The sequence below is a fragment of the Phragmites australis genome, chromosome 16, assembly GCF_958298935.1.
Source record: "Phragmites australis chromosome 16, lpPhrAust1.1, whole genome shotgun sequence".
Taxonomy (NCBI): Eukaryota; Viridiplantae; Streptophyta; class Magnoliopsida; order Poales; family Poaceae; genus Phragmites; species Phragmites australis.
Window position 1 is genome coordinate 25,334,415 of NC_084936.1, and position 15,190 is coordinate 25,349,604.

A 15,190-nucleotide genomic window follows, 5' to 3' on the forward strand; every position below is an offset into this window, starting at 1 on the left:
TTTATTGGGTGCTTTTGCATACTTCAAATCCGGTGCTAAGACCATCCCAACCATTTTTCCTTCATTTCATTTCACTTCTTATTCTCTTTCATGTTCTCATTCCTTTTATTTTTTCTCATCTTCAACAACTTCTTTTCGAAAGGATTCGTAAAAGGAAAAGAAGATAATCCCGTTACGGAGGAAATGACCTTAAAAATCATTTCGTGAAGAGAACTGTAAAGAAAAACTGTTTAAACGCTAAAGGAAACGAAAATTCTTTCGCGAAGAGATTCTGAGTCATGAAAGAAATTCGTCGGACGTGGTATTAGACTTGAACTTGACACCATAAGAGAAGTTTGCATTCCTGTCTTCGCTTGAACTTGACACATCTCTGCCTTTGTTGTGGTCTCGACATTGTATCCCTAGCTTGTATGCAGACTTGTGACAGAAAATATTCCTTTCTTGTCTGGAAACCATGCAGGGAAGTCTTCTTGGTTCTCCATGAGTGGTATAGCCAAGATCAAATGTGCATCTTCGCCGAGTTTTACCTCTGAGCAGCCAGATTGCAAGTTGCGTGCCGCGGACGACTTCCTCCTGGTCCTGGAATCACCAGCGAGCCACCCCTCCCCTTCCCCATTCCCCGTGCCGGGCCCCCGTTCCTGACGACCGGACCCTGCCCCGACCCGGCTCCACCGGTCATCGAGCCGTGACCGCAACGCAACAGAGCGGACGCCGCGGCGCTGGCGCGAGTGCGCGACACAGCGGCGCAAGGGACCACGCGGCCGCGGCCGCCTCTAGGGCTAGCGCGCGGTGGCTCGCGTCCACGTGACCCGCACCGCCATCACGGCACCACCACCGCCACCTCACCCGCCGCGGCCGATGGCCCAACCCCCACCCAGAAAACTGAACCGCCCACCACCCATACCCCGCCCCGCCTCGCCTCCTCACCTTATCTTCCACCGCCGCCGCCGCCGCCTCCATCTGTTACACCCAACTAATCCTTAACCCTAGTTGCTGCCCGCCCCAGATCTAGATCTGAACTTCCGTGACTGCAGATGGTGGCCGCGGGGGCGCAGGAGGCCGACGAGCCGCCGCTGCGGCCGGCGCTGAAGAAGAGCGCGCCGGCTCAGCCGTGGTCGTACGTGGAAACCATGCACCTTATCGATGCCTACGAGGAGCGCTGGACGGCGCTGCGGCGCGGCCAGCTCAAGGCGCACCAATGGGAGGAGGTGGCGGCAGAGGTCGCAGCTCGCTGCGCCGCGCCCGGGGCCGCCTCCCAGTGCAAGACGGGTACCCAGTGCCGCCACAAGCTCGAGAAGCTCCGCAAGCGCTACCGCACCGAGGGCACCCGCCCCGTCACCTCGCTCTGGCCTTACTTCCGCCGCATGGAACGCCTCGAGCGCGGGCCCCTTCCCGTTTCCTCCGCCTACCCACCCACCGCCGGCTCCCCGCTCTCCTCCGCAGCCTCCGACGAGGAGGAGGAGGACGAAGCGGAACACGACGAGGAGGAAGAGGAGGAGCTCAGCTCTCGCAGCAACAATACCAGAAGCATCAGCGGCATCCTCCGGGAATTCGGCAGCGGCTTCGCCCCTCGCCACCCGCAGCTGCAGCTGCAGCAGCCGCCGCCTTCTGTCACGCCGTCCACCGCGCCTCCGCGGAAGAGAGTCGCCTACGAGGCGTTCCAGGCCAAGGCCGCCGCTGCGGCTGCGGCGGACAAGGTGAAGGAAGAGGAGGTGGAGATAGCTCGCCGCCCCTCTGGTGGAGCCAACGCGCAGCTCTCGGCGGTGCTGAAGGATTTCGGCAAGGGGTTCATGCGGCTGGATCGGCGGCGTAGGGAGGTGCAGTGGGAGATCGAGCAGGGGTGGAAGGAGACGGAGGCTCGCCACGCCAAGATGCTCCAGGACGCTCAGCGCCAGCTCCGTGACACCATCGCCGCCTCTTGCGGTGCGCCGGCGAAGAAGGCCAGGAGGGATCATGGCAACCACGGAGACGGCTTGTAGGAAACAATCGATGGTTGCAGCTGCTTAATTTGGTGATCTGATGGTGAGGGTAGGGATTCCTGGTGTTCCTTACTCCTCGAGGCATTTGATTCTTTTTTGTCATCCTACCTCAGGTAGAGCGACAAATTTGTCTTTGAGCTCACTGTCATATACTCAGAAGAGCCTATTTATTATTGTTAGCAAGGAATTATCACTTCGATAATGTAGCAAGAAGTTAAATATTTGTCCCTCCCCTGTTCATGATGTAGTTAGTATATGGTAGTACTGATTTGCAGTAGCAGTTTGACTATTTCTGTTATGCTTTCGTTATATGGTGAATGGCGATGCTTTTGGATATGGTTTGACTAATGTAGTTGCTAATTTAGTACATGCATCTGCGTTTGTGCTGCTACAATTTGTATGTGCTTTGCTTCTATCCTATTGAGTGATGATAAAACTGCACAGGTGTTTGGCATCTGGTGGGGCTGTGACTGTGAGCTCTGTGAAGCACAACTCTTCTAGTGAGGATGGGGACTGGAATTTGAAAGCTGAACAAGTGCAATTTGGGTTCAAGTGTTGGAAGCTAAGTGGTTGACTAAAATGATCCTGGGCTGGAAAAAGCACCGGTGTTCTTCTGAAGTTAGGACTGACACCCCCATTATGTCAGTCTAATGTTGGACCTGTCATGACAGTTGTGCTTAAAACTTTGATGTCCTCCAAAAGAAAACCCTTCTTGACTAGAAATTGTGGGTATGAGGAAGCCTAGTACATCGTCAGCAGTGGTCGCCAAAAACGTGATCGGCTACTTCAGACCCAGCGATGTGCTCATCTGTGACATCTGTCTGTAGCAGAGGAAGCTTACCTCATTCCTGAACATGATTTGGCATCCCAGAGAAGTGTTCTGCGTTCATGATACACCAGACGTCAGGGAATCTCAGAGTTGTTTGGTTCTGGAGGATTTGAGGTCAAACCAGAGTCAGTCCTTTTGTGGTCTACCGTTTGTTTTAGTCACTCTTCCGATCCTATTTATCTTCAGGTTTTTCCTGCATGTTTTATACTCTTATCAAGTCATTCTAATTGCCAAATCTTTCAGTACATTATTCGTCAGATGACAGTGTGATAGCTCCATTCTTTCATAGTTGAACCTTTTTTTTTTTTGTTACTGAGTTGCCTATTTGTTCCTATAAAACCTCAGTTGGCTTGCTGATCTAGTGATCTACTTTGTGGACCATCCATGTTCTCGTATATTTCAGTTGTTCGTCATCGTTGCTTTTGAAATCGACATTTTGCACTCACTCATTTTCAGACCAGACTCACAAATTGATGGATTTGGGTGTACCGCTGGGATTTTTTTATTCTAATATTTTAGTACTAACCCTTGTCAAACTATATTTCGACAAACCCTTTTGATCACGCTGGTATTGCAATAAGACAAAGTTGTCACGTCAAAGAAAAAAACGCAACGTGGCATGTTTCCTAGGTAACATGAAAAGACAACTCCGTCATGCCACCCAAGGCTGGAACTTTTTGAATAGATGGTATAATAGTAGTCATTTGTCATATCAGATGACGGCACAATTAAAAGGATTAATTAATAAAAATATAGCTTGGTAGGTTAATATTAAAATACTAGGATAAAATGAGTTAAATTGGTAAGGGTTAATATTAAAATATTAGAATAAAAGGGGTTAAAATAATAGGAAAATTGGTTCTATAGCACGAAAGTTCATGATTTTGGATTTATAGCACCGAAAGTTCGCGGTTCACTTTAATAGCATAGTATTTTTTTTCTTCGTTCCTGTCTGTAGCATTTTCGTCCCTTCTCACCAGTTTTATGTTATATTTGACCTTTGTTGACTCATATGGGCACGCGAAAAAACAATCCTACCCTCCTCTCCTCTATCTAATGCAACACAACCACACAGGTCTATCTTCCTACCGATTGCCTCTCCCGCCGCTGTCAGGCCCTAACGTCACATAGGCAGCCCCTCCCAACCCCCCTTGTTGCCGCCACCCCTTCTCTCGGCGCCCCTCCTCCCGACGCCCCCTCCTGCCGATACCGCCCCTCCTCCTAGCAGAGTAAGATTTGTACTGTTGTTTTATTTTCACCTTTTTGTTTGAGTGTTGTGCATGGCTGGTATTCTAGAATCATTTCATTTGCCACTTTGTTGGAGAAGGTGGCAATGGCTAACTGTATGCCCCTGAAATTTTCAGGGTGTATCAGAATATGTCGCATAAGATTAAGATTAAAGTCACATCGAATATGACTATAATTGATGGCAAGAAAGAGTACAAGAGGGGGTTTGATGCTTGCGCTAGAGGTTGACTTAAAGGAGTACTCAATTCTTGAGATGGAACGAGACATGCCAGCCTATTATGAATGAGGAAGCTATCAGGAAGCTAGCTTTTGGTATGATAGAAATGGGCAGACTATGAAGCTAACTAGTGATGTCGAGTTGCTTGGGCTACTACGGGCTAACAGAATTGTGAAGTTTGACATGATAGTTGATAGATCTAACTTGTTCAATGGCAATGGTGTGGATGAGTCAAGTAGTAGATGAGAGCAAAGATGTGTATGATTACGAAAATGCATTTGCTAACTTGTTCAATGGCAATGGTGAGGATGAGTTGGCAGATAAACCAAAATTTGGAGTGTCAGCTGTTGGCCCACCTAGAATAGAAGAGGAAGGGAAGGAGCATTACATGGAGGTAGGTGTTGATCCTAATGGAGATGAGCCAACCGGAGCTAATGAAGAGTGGAGGTATTTAAAAAAGGTCGAAAAAGGTGAGACATTTCTAGATGAACAAATCTTTAATGGGAATGAGGGAAAACAGGAAGAGCTAGACATGAATCAGCAGAGCCTTTGAGATTATGATCCTAACATTGTCCCTGGAGATGAGCTTGTTGTCCTTGATACGACATTTGTTCCCCATACATCTTATGATTGAGATGATCCTATCATTTGTGTAGGACACATATTTGTTGACAAAAATGCATCTGTTCTGGTTATTAGACAACATGCTATCAAGAAGGAGTTCGAGACTAACATCACACATAGTAACAAAGATCGGTATAGGGCAAAGTGTGTAGACCCTAATTGCAAGTGGGTTGTTTATGCAAAAAGGGTTCTTAGTGACATCATGTTTATGGTATTACCAATTTTATATGCGTACTGAATTATTTGGTTCCTCTTACTAACATGCTATATTGTTGCTATTGCGGGTTGTGAACATAAGTCCTGCCCACACCTGTGCTACCACAAGTAGACTGTAGGGCAAGGAGGCTTCTATGGCTTGGATGTGTGACAGGGCGAAGGATATGCTCATAAGGACCCCTAGACTTAAGGCAAAGGATTTGCATGAAACACTTCAAAATCAATTCATCATTAACTTGTCATACAACAAGGTATGGGCTGGTTTGAAGAAGGCAAAAGATGAACTCCGTGGGACTTGGGAGCAAAGCTTCAAGATGATATGGTGATTCAAAACGGCCTTGGAAGAAGCAGATCCTAGAAGTGTAGTGGAGATAGACTGCAAGATTGTAGCGTGTTGTGGTTCCATCGTGTGTTGCAGCCGACTGTAGCACCTTCGCGTCTCCCAAAACTCGGCCACCACGCAACGGTAGGATTGGTCCAAGGAGCGAACCAACTCTACCATGTGGTGCTCATTCAGAGGGGCCGCATCCAGGACCTATTCAAAGTAGTTGACGTTGTTGCCCCGAATTGGAAACTAGATGAACGACCATCCATGCAAAACTGGCAACTCATCCCGAAGGGCAGCCATTTCCTTGTACGCCACAGCTTGAAAAGCCATTCCTTCTGAAGTTCGCCCCACCTTCAATAATTCTTGCCCGAATGTCTATGGTCGCCAAGTACTCCACTAAATCTGGCCTGACTTCTAGAGCATACACCACATACTCCGGTGTATAGGTAAAGTTCGCGCGCCAAATCATCTCACGGAGGAGTGCGGGAAAACCTGCCACACCCTTGGCACGAGTAACCATCACCATCGTAAGAGTGGACATCCTTAACCCATTAAGTAAGAGATGAGTTAAAGTTCATGTTTAAGCAGATTATCAACAAGCTGAGGTACGAAAAGCTCTAAGATAAAATGAGAAATAAAATAGAGCAAACACTTAGGAACTAAAGATAAACTTCAGTGGGTTGTCTTAGTGAGGTTGACATATTTTATTATCCCATCCTAAGTATTTTTTTGGCTACTTTATGAAACCAAGCTGATGCCACGCTGTGAGAAACTGTTCAAATAGTATTCAAATTAATTATTAGGACGAACATTTTTCATAATCACGCACATAATGATTAACCGAATACCATTCCGGTAGTCCTGGTATGTGTTTACTTCCAGGATCGAAACACATGCCTTTACAACAAGCACATCATCACAAGACATGATAAAGAGCGAGTAATTAAATTGAGTTACAAGTCTTTAAGTAGATTGAACTTTACATCAAAATACATAACCCGAACATTTGCTACAATAGCTACGCAGCTGAATAAGTTACATAACGATAAAAGATGGGTAGCGTCATTTTCCTTAAGGCGTCATCCAAAAATAACAACACACGAGTAGAATGACACTACTCCTACCTGTCGCCAACATCGGCAGGCATAAAATAGCCAAATACTAGTTCTTCCTCACTTGAAAAGCAAACAAAGCACGTGAATACAAATGTACTCGCAAGACTTAATCTATAATGAGCACTTATAAATAGTCCGACTCCATGGAGAATGCATATGGGTAATTAGCAAGAACTCAGCCACAAAGTTAAGTAACTTCATATGTAAAAGTGATTTGGACTCAAGTGTAACAAAATTGTAACTTGCACCATATAAACTCTTCATCAAGATCACCAGATATGTCCCAACATTCCATAACAACATTATAATAACGGAACTCTATGATTGATGTAAATGGAGAGAAGCATGCTCATAATGGAGAGCGCGGTAATTCAAATTGATCTTACGCACTGCAGAGGTACATATTTACCCATACGACACGAGGACCATTCGGCTTTTGTCACCCGCTAAAGTGCATACAAGGGGGTACCCATGTCAACCCTTTTCAATTGAGCCTAGTTGTTTGAACATGCACCTATAGGTGTGGAGGTCTACTAGGGCTACTCCCAGAGCACCCTAGTTACGTCTAAAGGTGTAGAGGTAACTAGAACTACTTCTCGAGCAAACTAGATACCTCTACAAGACTATTACGCCCATAATACATTTACAACGTTATCTCTACAAGCCTATTATGCCCACGACACCATAGGCCTACAAGCCAAAAGTTCACATCTACAAAAGGTATTCGGCTTATCTACCAATATATCGACATGTGGTAAGTACAAAAGTGCTAAAGCTAACTACAACAACGGACGGTGCTTAATCGATTCAAGTGAGCCTATAGCATCCGAGACTCCCTTGTTGAGCCATCTCGTCTCATCCTCACTGACTTACACATTCCATCATCATGATTTTATTTGTGAAATAAGAGTAAGCTCTAAGCTCACGAATGATGGTAGGACCACCGCTCGAATTTTTACCGATGACCTAAGCTTTGCTAAGCATGACGTATTCATTTTAAGTTAGACCATTAAGTGTTATACCCAGGGTTACAATGGATCAATAGATAACAATACCAAAAAAAGGGTAATGCAATAATTACGATCTACTCCCAAAACCAGACCTCGACTAACTATCATATATGACATATATATAGCATACTTTATCAAATTAAAAACAACATATGATCCAAAGTAATAGGTGCAACATGCTTAGATGTTTGCCTTGCTCAAGTGTTTCACACACAATATCACAATCAGGTTCCACCTCAATAATATCTTCGTCACTCTCTGGTTCATCGATCGCTAAAAGAAAGAATGGTGTATCATAATTAACGTGACGAAATGCTATGATACATGCACCAAATGACCTAAAAATTGAATGAGATATGAGGTACTGAGTAAAGAATATAAGGAAATAAGAATCATATAAATTGAAGTATGAAAGCTCATGGTATAAAAGATTTATTTAAGGTCTGTTCAAAAAGGACCGTAATTATGCTAGTTTTCAAGATTAAATGCACTTCACAATTTAAACAGTACTTTCGTACCAAAGTATATTTTTCCTAGATAGCACTGATCATAACATGAATTTTTCAAGTGGTTTCATAATATTAGAAAATCACATTAATTAACTATGATTTAATTAAGGAAAACCACATTTAAATAATTAATTAATTATCAAAAAGTATTTCTGGATTTATAACATATTTAACATGTAGTTCATACTCATAAGAAGCTTACACAACTGGTCTCATGATTTTTGGAATTTGTATGAATTAACTTTGAAATTTACAAGCTATCGGCAAAGTAAAAAAGAAAAAAGAAAAAAGAAAAAGGTTTGATAAATAGTAAAATCCGGAGGGTCCGGGTTGAACCTGGAATTTTCGGGTACCGGAACCTCCGAGTGGGGGTCTCTGTTAAAAATTGCTTGGATTAACTCGGAACCTGCGGGTTGTAGCAGAACGTGAGTTTTTCGACGATTCTTCGACCGATTTTACTTGCATGTCTTTCTAAATTGATGATAAACATATTTAGAACTAATGTAAGGATTCTATACCTCAATTACCCACTTCACAAGCATGAATCACTAGCTCTATCGCATCCAAACTCCTCATATTTGCTCCATTTCAACACGAACAGATAACACTTCATAACCACACGTTCGCAGCTCAAAAACCTACCCAAACCAAACTAAAAAAGGTGCATTCTCCTCATGGGTACCTAGGAGACTTACCCAAGGTCCTTGGCAAGGTTTGAGACCATCGGTTGGGGAAAGAATTCATAGAAAAAGGCCCGGAGAAGAGGAATCAAGCTTCATGCGTGCAAGAACAAATTGGATGGATGAAGAGCTAGATAGGTGGGGAATGTGGTGGTGTGACATGCATACCTTGGTTCTTGCTTTTTGTGTGGGATTTTTGGGAAGAAAGGTGAGGAGCTTTGATAGAGAGGGGAAGGGAGCTGCTGCTCCTTTCTTGGCTGGTTTGAGTGGAAGTGAGAGAGAGTGAGGGAGGCGTGGGGGGGATGAGGGAGTGGCGGGGCTGCTGGTGGGGCTAGTGCAGCCATGTGGGAGAAGAGAGGAGGGGTGAGGCCAGCCTAAGGTGGGTCCCACGGGCTAGAGAGAAGCTAATTCTAGTTGCGAAACTATTATAAAAACAAGTGTAGTGATTATAACTTCTAAGAAAGACTTAAACTAACGAAAATTCTCACGTCGGTTATTTTTAAAACACATAGCAATTATCAAACCACCAAATGAGATAGCAAGCAATCAACCATGCTTAACAATTAAATATGATGCTAATGATGCACAAGATGCATGGTTATGTTTAATGACCTGATTAAGGAATTGGGATGTGACAAACCTCCCCCTCCCCTTAAAAGAATCTTGACCGGAGTATCCAGACTTGACCGGAGTATCCGGACTCAGTTTTAATCCGATGTTGAGTTTTAAATTTCAGAAACGCCTATTCACCCCCCCCCCCTCTAGGCGACATCAAGTACATTCATGTTGGCTTCTTCAGTTGGCCGGTTCAATTGTTTTCCCGATGCTGCTAACTCTGAACTTTTATCTGAACTTCAAAGGTTTGACACGTGCCAGGTGGAGGCATCGGGTGGAGGTGCAGCGGATGGAGGGGCGGGTGGAGGGGCGTCGTGTGCAGGGGCAATGGGAGTTGGGAGATTGGCAGCTGGGGCCTAGGAGATCGGGAGAGAGCTGGCTAGGGAAGAGATACCGATTAGAACAGAAGGCTAAAGAAAAAAACGTTTCGAGGATACAATGGTATTGGTGGGTAATTACAGGATGTATGTGTTGGTACTTCTATTTTTTCTATATTTATAATTTGCAAAAAGTTGGTAGGAGGCAGCTTGTAGATTGTGATAGAAAAGATTTTTATATTTTGAAAAGCTGATTCTACATTCTAATTGTTTGTTTTAGCTTAAGTTTTTAAAAATATTTTTTCAGAATCCAAAACTAAAACAAACATAACCTTATGTGGAGAAGCTTCTTCCCACTAGATTATGTATTATAGGATTTTATAGTATAATTTGATATGTAAATTGTGAGAATCAACTTTTAGAATGTGATGCTTGTTTTTGCTTTTGTTTTTGGAGCTATGATCTATAATCAGAATAAAAAAACAAACATATTTTGTTTGGTGATTCATAATCCAAGCCGTCATAATTTGAAAACTAATTCTTAAAATTTGCGATCTACAATTTGGTGAGAAAATTTTTTTCATTAGAATTCAAAATGCGACAATAAAAAACAAACAGGACCTAACTCATCAATGTTTATTACGTTAAACCTCTAATCCAACCCTTAACGCGGAATGGAACGCAGGCCTAGTCATTCTGCGCCACATCATTTTGACCCAGGGAAGAAGAGGCCCAACACGGCCAGTCCAGTCCAGTCCCGGCCTCTCCTCGCTCCAACCGCACCGCTCGCCTCGTCCTCACGAGTCACGGCATCATCACCCCATGCTGCTGCCGCCGCCGCCGCCGCCGCCGCATCCCACTCCCCTCGCGCCGCTCCGCGCCAGCACCTCCTCCGGCGCGCGCTTCCACCACCGCCTCTAGTCCTCTCCTACCCCTCCGCCGCTCCTCTCCCAAACTCCCCGACCCCGATGGCCTCCGCCGCTTCGTGCCCACGCGCCCGGTAACCCACACGTCGACACGCCCGCGGCTCACTCGCATCGCACTGTCGCACAGATAGACTCCATGTCTCCATCTCGACTCGAGCTAATTCTGTGCGCATTTCGAAGGCGATCCCGGCCGCCGCGGCGGCGACGGAGGCCTTGACGCGATCCTATTGGCCGCGGAGCTGCTCTGCCTCGCGCCGGCTGTCATCTTCTCGGTGGTCTGCGCCGCCCGCCTCGTCTTCACGCCGGGTGTCAGCGCTGCGCCGCCGGTCGCGGGCGGGAGGTTGCTCGTCGTGCAGTACGTTCTGTTGGTGGGCGCGGTGGCGATCGGGAGCCTGATACGGCGGAGGCAGTGGGAGCGGCTTCGCCCCTTGGGCCGCGGCGGCGCCGAGGCTGTGGGGAGGATCGAGAAGCTGGAGGAGAGTATGAGGGGCGTGGTGGCGGCCGTTGGGGTGCTGTCGAGGACTGTGGAGAAGCTCGGCCTCAGATTTAGGGTGTTGCGGAGGAAACTGAGGGACCCTATCAGTGAGGTGTTGCTTAATTTGTCACAGTAGCTGCTACTGAGATTTTGCTTCACTGTTAGATTTAGAGAGAGCACAAAATGTTAAAGTTAACAATTGAAATTGGATGCAAAGAAGTGAGGTGACAAAGATAAATATTCATGCTTGTTGGATTGGTCCTAAGCTAACATTGACTAATTTGTTGATAAGAACTCCGTATGAACTGTTTGATGGAAATTGTAGTTGCGCTTGACTGTTCTCCCCAAGATTGTAGTACGTCTGTGCACTTCATCAGTTCATCCATTAAGCAGCGTAAAAACATTGGACATCCTGGGGCCTGGGCTGTCGACTACTATTGCCGTAAACTGCATCCTGTGACAGTTCAAAAGGACATTGGTGGCATCCTTGCTAGATCAGTTTATTGTTTGTGAAAACATAGTGCTAAGACTTCTGTTAATTCACACTACTGATGTACTGTGTACAATCGCATTCAGCAAAACTGTTGTCTGGGTCTGTATTGTATATTTGTTTTTCATGTGTTGAGGTAGCAGTTGTGCTTATGCTTAGCTCCTTTCTGAAAGGAAAAATGTTAGACGCATATAAGCCTGTAAGAAAATAAGCACCTGAAATAGTTCATAGAGAATTAGAGATTTGCTAAACTGCACGAAAATCACTACCTCCTGGGCTGCTTCTCTTTCTGGTTCCCTATCTCTATTGTTTTCGATAAGCTGTGCATCAAAATGCTTCAGGATTAACTCTGCTTGAGGTAACATGAAAGCATGGCTGTATCTTCTGTGTACTTCTGTTTCAAGACTGCTGGAGTACATACCCATGAAACCTATGTTTGCTTCCTCGATATTATTAGCTGCTATCAATTTGCACACATTGCTTTGGTCAGAAAAAAGTTGTATCGCTTCGAGAATCGAGATAATACCAATCTGTTTCAGTCATGGTTCTCTGTGACATGCAAATCTTCATGGGATAATTTGTGATTAATCTAGAATATATTAAAATATGCTTGCATATTTGCTATAATTGCTTCCTGTTAGCTTCATTTCTTACCCTTTTCTTCTGCAGACAGCAACTTTAGCCCAAAAGAATTCTGAAGCCACTCGTATACTAGCTGCACAAGAAAACCTTCTTGAGAAAGAAATTGGTGCAATTCAAAAGGTGCTATATGCAATGCAGGTCATGTTTCTTGGCTGTTTTCTTCGACATTTCTCAAAAGCTCAATTTCTTGAGTAATGTTTATTAGGAAAGTCTGTTGTGATGTCTATGCTTGCGCTGAATATAGTATGGATGACTGGCAGTATGTTTCATGTTCTGGACAAATAATTACTGAATCCTTAAGCTAGCATACTTTCACAGGCATGATTGTTTCTCATGTATATTCATATGGTTGGCATATATTTGATAATGATAGAATAAGATTTGACGATTTGTTTTCCCCCTCCTATTGCAACCCATGTACATCAGTATATTATAGGGGCCTTATTTTTGAGGAAGCAATCCATGTACATGTGTATAGTATAGGCCTTATCAGTTCATGATAATAGTATTGTAATGCCGCCAGCATTTCAAAAATGAAATCCATCTTGTTTGTTACCTTTTGCCATCCTTAATAGAAATTATTTCAGTCCCGTAATGGCAGCCTAGTTTTTTGTTACATGGTATTTGCAAATGGCAGTTAATGTGCCTTCAGTCTAAGTTCTTCTGCCTGTCTTTTTACTCTCAGTAAGTGTCATTATTCATTAATGTACAAGTTTATTTCGAAACTGCATTTAAGGTTTTTTTTTCATTATTAAAGGAGTTAAAATGTGTTCATTTGGTGTGTGTTTAAACAAGTCTCATCAAGAAATTGCAGTCCTTTCATCCTTGTAGTTATGAAATTTTCTTGACTGGGCTCCATTTAAAACAAAGTTAATACTTAGGCCTATTTGGTAGAGCTCTAGCTCCAAAAAAGAGCTAGGTATCTCTGGCTCCATGAATTCATAAAGCTGGAGTTGTTGGTACACCAGGGGTGTTTGGGTTAGCTATTTATTTCATTTTAGACTAAAAATATATGCTTAAATCATTTTATTTTAGCCTACAAACTCGCAATTTGAGGTGGAGTTGGGAGCTGGAGCCCTGCCAAAATTGGGCCTTAATAGTGACTTCTACCATTTCTATTTTTTTAATACACATAAGAGTTTATATGCTTATCAAGTCGTATTTTTAGAATCTTTTTCCCCCTTCCAATGCATGATATATCTTATCTTTAGTGCTGAAATTTTTATATTCACCATGAACGGCTCAATCGTCATGTACAATCAGTGATTTTTGTTGTCTGTTGAAGACTCGAAGATAATTCAGTTCTTTTGCTGATTTTGCTAGTTTTCTGTAAGACTGTAATGATTGCTGTCCAATAAATAATTCCTCTCATATGGAGTTCATAGATGTCCTGTCACCTTTGGCTAAAGACTCATTATCTATCCTGCAGGAACAACAGCAAAAGCAACTTGAGCTAATCCTCGCTATTGGGGAAGCAAGCAGGTTACTAGATGGTGAGCAGGACATGTTAGACGAGGGCAGCGCTAGATCATCTAGCACAAGTCCAGCTCCAGGGAGGGAGAACAAACGGGCAAATACAAAATCTCAAGTAATTACACTAGGCAATAACAAGCCCTGATTTTATCTTCTGAAATGGTAACATGAAGCATCCAGGATAGACCTTCGGTTTTGTTCCATCCAAGATTGAGAAGCATGGACGGTTGAAGTGCCACGGCTTTAAATGGCAAAGCTGGTAACGACATTTCAGTATGTACTCTGTAAACAACTGACCAGAAAAACTGCAGTATAGCATGTGATTTGTACAGGGCAAGCTGGTGTATTCGCAAGGTTCCGTGACATCTCTGTTTGGCCACCAAGAGTTTCTCCATGGCTTTGCACTAACTACATGGACATTCAAATGTGATTGATACGTCCATTGGACGTCGTCCGTCGATGACTATCTTCGTCCGGTGTTCACTTTCTTGTTGTGTAGATGTGTAATAATGTTCAATAATTCAGTGCTGTCCCGTTTGCTTCTCTAGCCGCGCAATTCACTGTTGCACGCCTGTACCAGTGTACGCCCACTAAACCTGTAACACTACCACAAGGATGACCATGCTGTCGCCAAAATGCGTAGACCCTCACATCTAGCAATTTCGTACTCGTTCTAGCAAAAAAACAAAGGCTGGAACAGTTGTTGTGAACAGGAAAGCAAAAAAAGTGATTAAAACTCAGGCAACGCCAATGCCATTGCCAGTTTGGCACACTTTAAAGGTGGCCACAGGCTAAGTTCCTTTCATCATGTGATGCCTCCATAGTCCATACCAGGATACCACTTTAAAGATGTGTCCAAGCATTTCAGGTTCAGCTAGTCGGACCCTTTCTCCATCCAGTCTGACAGTCCAACCGTCACGAATTCACCATCCTCGTCGACGTAGATGAACATGGAAGTTACAGCCGGTTTAAAGTCTAAGGACTGTTTAGTAGCTCCCTTTGATTTAGGTCTTATTTGGTTGTAACAAACGTTTTAGATTTTCTGGTGATTTTTTAGAATTCCTATCAAATGCATTAAAACGTGAAACATTTCACCTTGAATCATCTGAAACTTTTCTCATTTTTAACACTACGCGGAGAATCATCTAAAATGGTGTTTCACCCGTTTCGAGAATCACTCAGGCCATTTTTCTTTAAGAATCCGAATCCAGAATGCCTGCCAAACGTTTTCAGAAAATTGAGAATGATTCGCCATAGAAACGTTTCCAAAAAGAATCTGAAATCGAAACGTTTCTGAAAGAATCTAGAACTCTGACAAACGAGCCCTTAAATTCTACGTAGAGAGTGATTCTTTGATAGAAGTGATTTTATAGCTGGTATTTTTCTAGACTAAACTATATGGAGGAAATAATTATGTGCGGAAAGTGAATCAGGGGAACCTGTTTTTTTTCAATTCTTCAACTTTTAATTTATTTCAGATAATCACTCACACAGATT

At 43.8% G+C, this 15,190-nt stretch overlaps 2 protein-coding genes across 3 annotated transcripts; both read left to right on the top strand.

Moving 5' to 3' along the window:
- Positions 1–724: 724 nt before the first annotated feature.
- On the top strand, positions 725–3,169 carry LOC133895709 (uncharacterized). Of its 2 annotated transcripts, none has more exons than XR_009905634.1 (2): positions 725–2,092; positions 2,424–3,169. XR_009905634.1 is itself a non-coding variant. In XM_062336199.1 (2 exons), the coding sequence occupies exon 1, from the start codon at positions 1,035–1,037 to the stop codon at positions 1,977–1,979; it is 945 nt and encodes a 314-aa protein (XP_062192183.1). In that variant the 5' UTR covers positions 725–1,034; the 3' UTR covers positions 1,980–2,028; positions 2,424–3,169. The 2 variants fall into 2 exon arrangements, 1 of the variants encoding a protein (XP_062192183.1); XM_062336199.1 differs by having other exon boundaries at positions 725–2,028.
- Positions 3,170–4,490: 1,321 nt separating this feature from the next.
- LOC133895164 (uncharacterized) lies at positions 4,491–14,151 on the top strand. The gene is made up of 6 exons (XM_062335337.1): positions 4,491–4,743; positions 4,930–5,108; positions 10,609–10,687; positions 10,794–11,200; positions 12,248–12,358; positions 13,650–14,151. The coding sequence occupies exons 1-6, from the start codon at positions 4,491–4,493 to the stop codon at positions 13,836–13,838; spliced, it is 1,218 nt and encodes a 405-aa protein (XP_062191321.1). The 3' UTR covers positions 13,839–14,151.
- Positions 14,152–15,190: the final 1,039 nt, after the last annotated feature.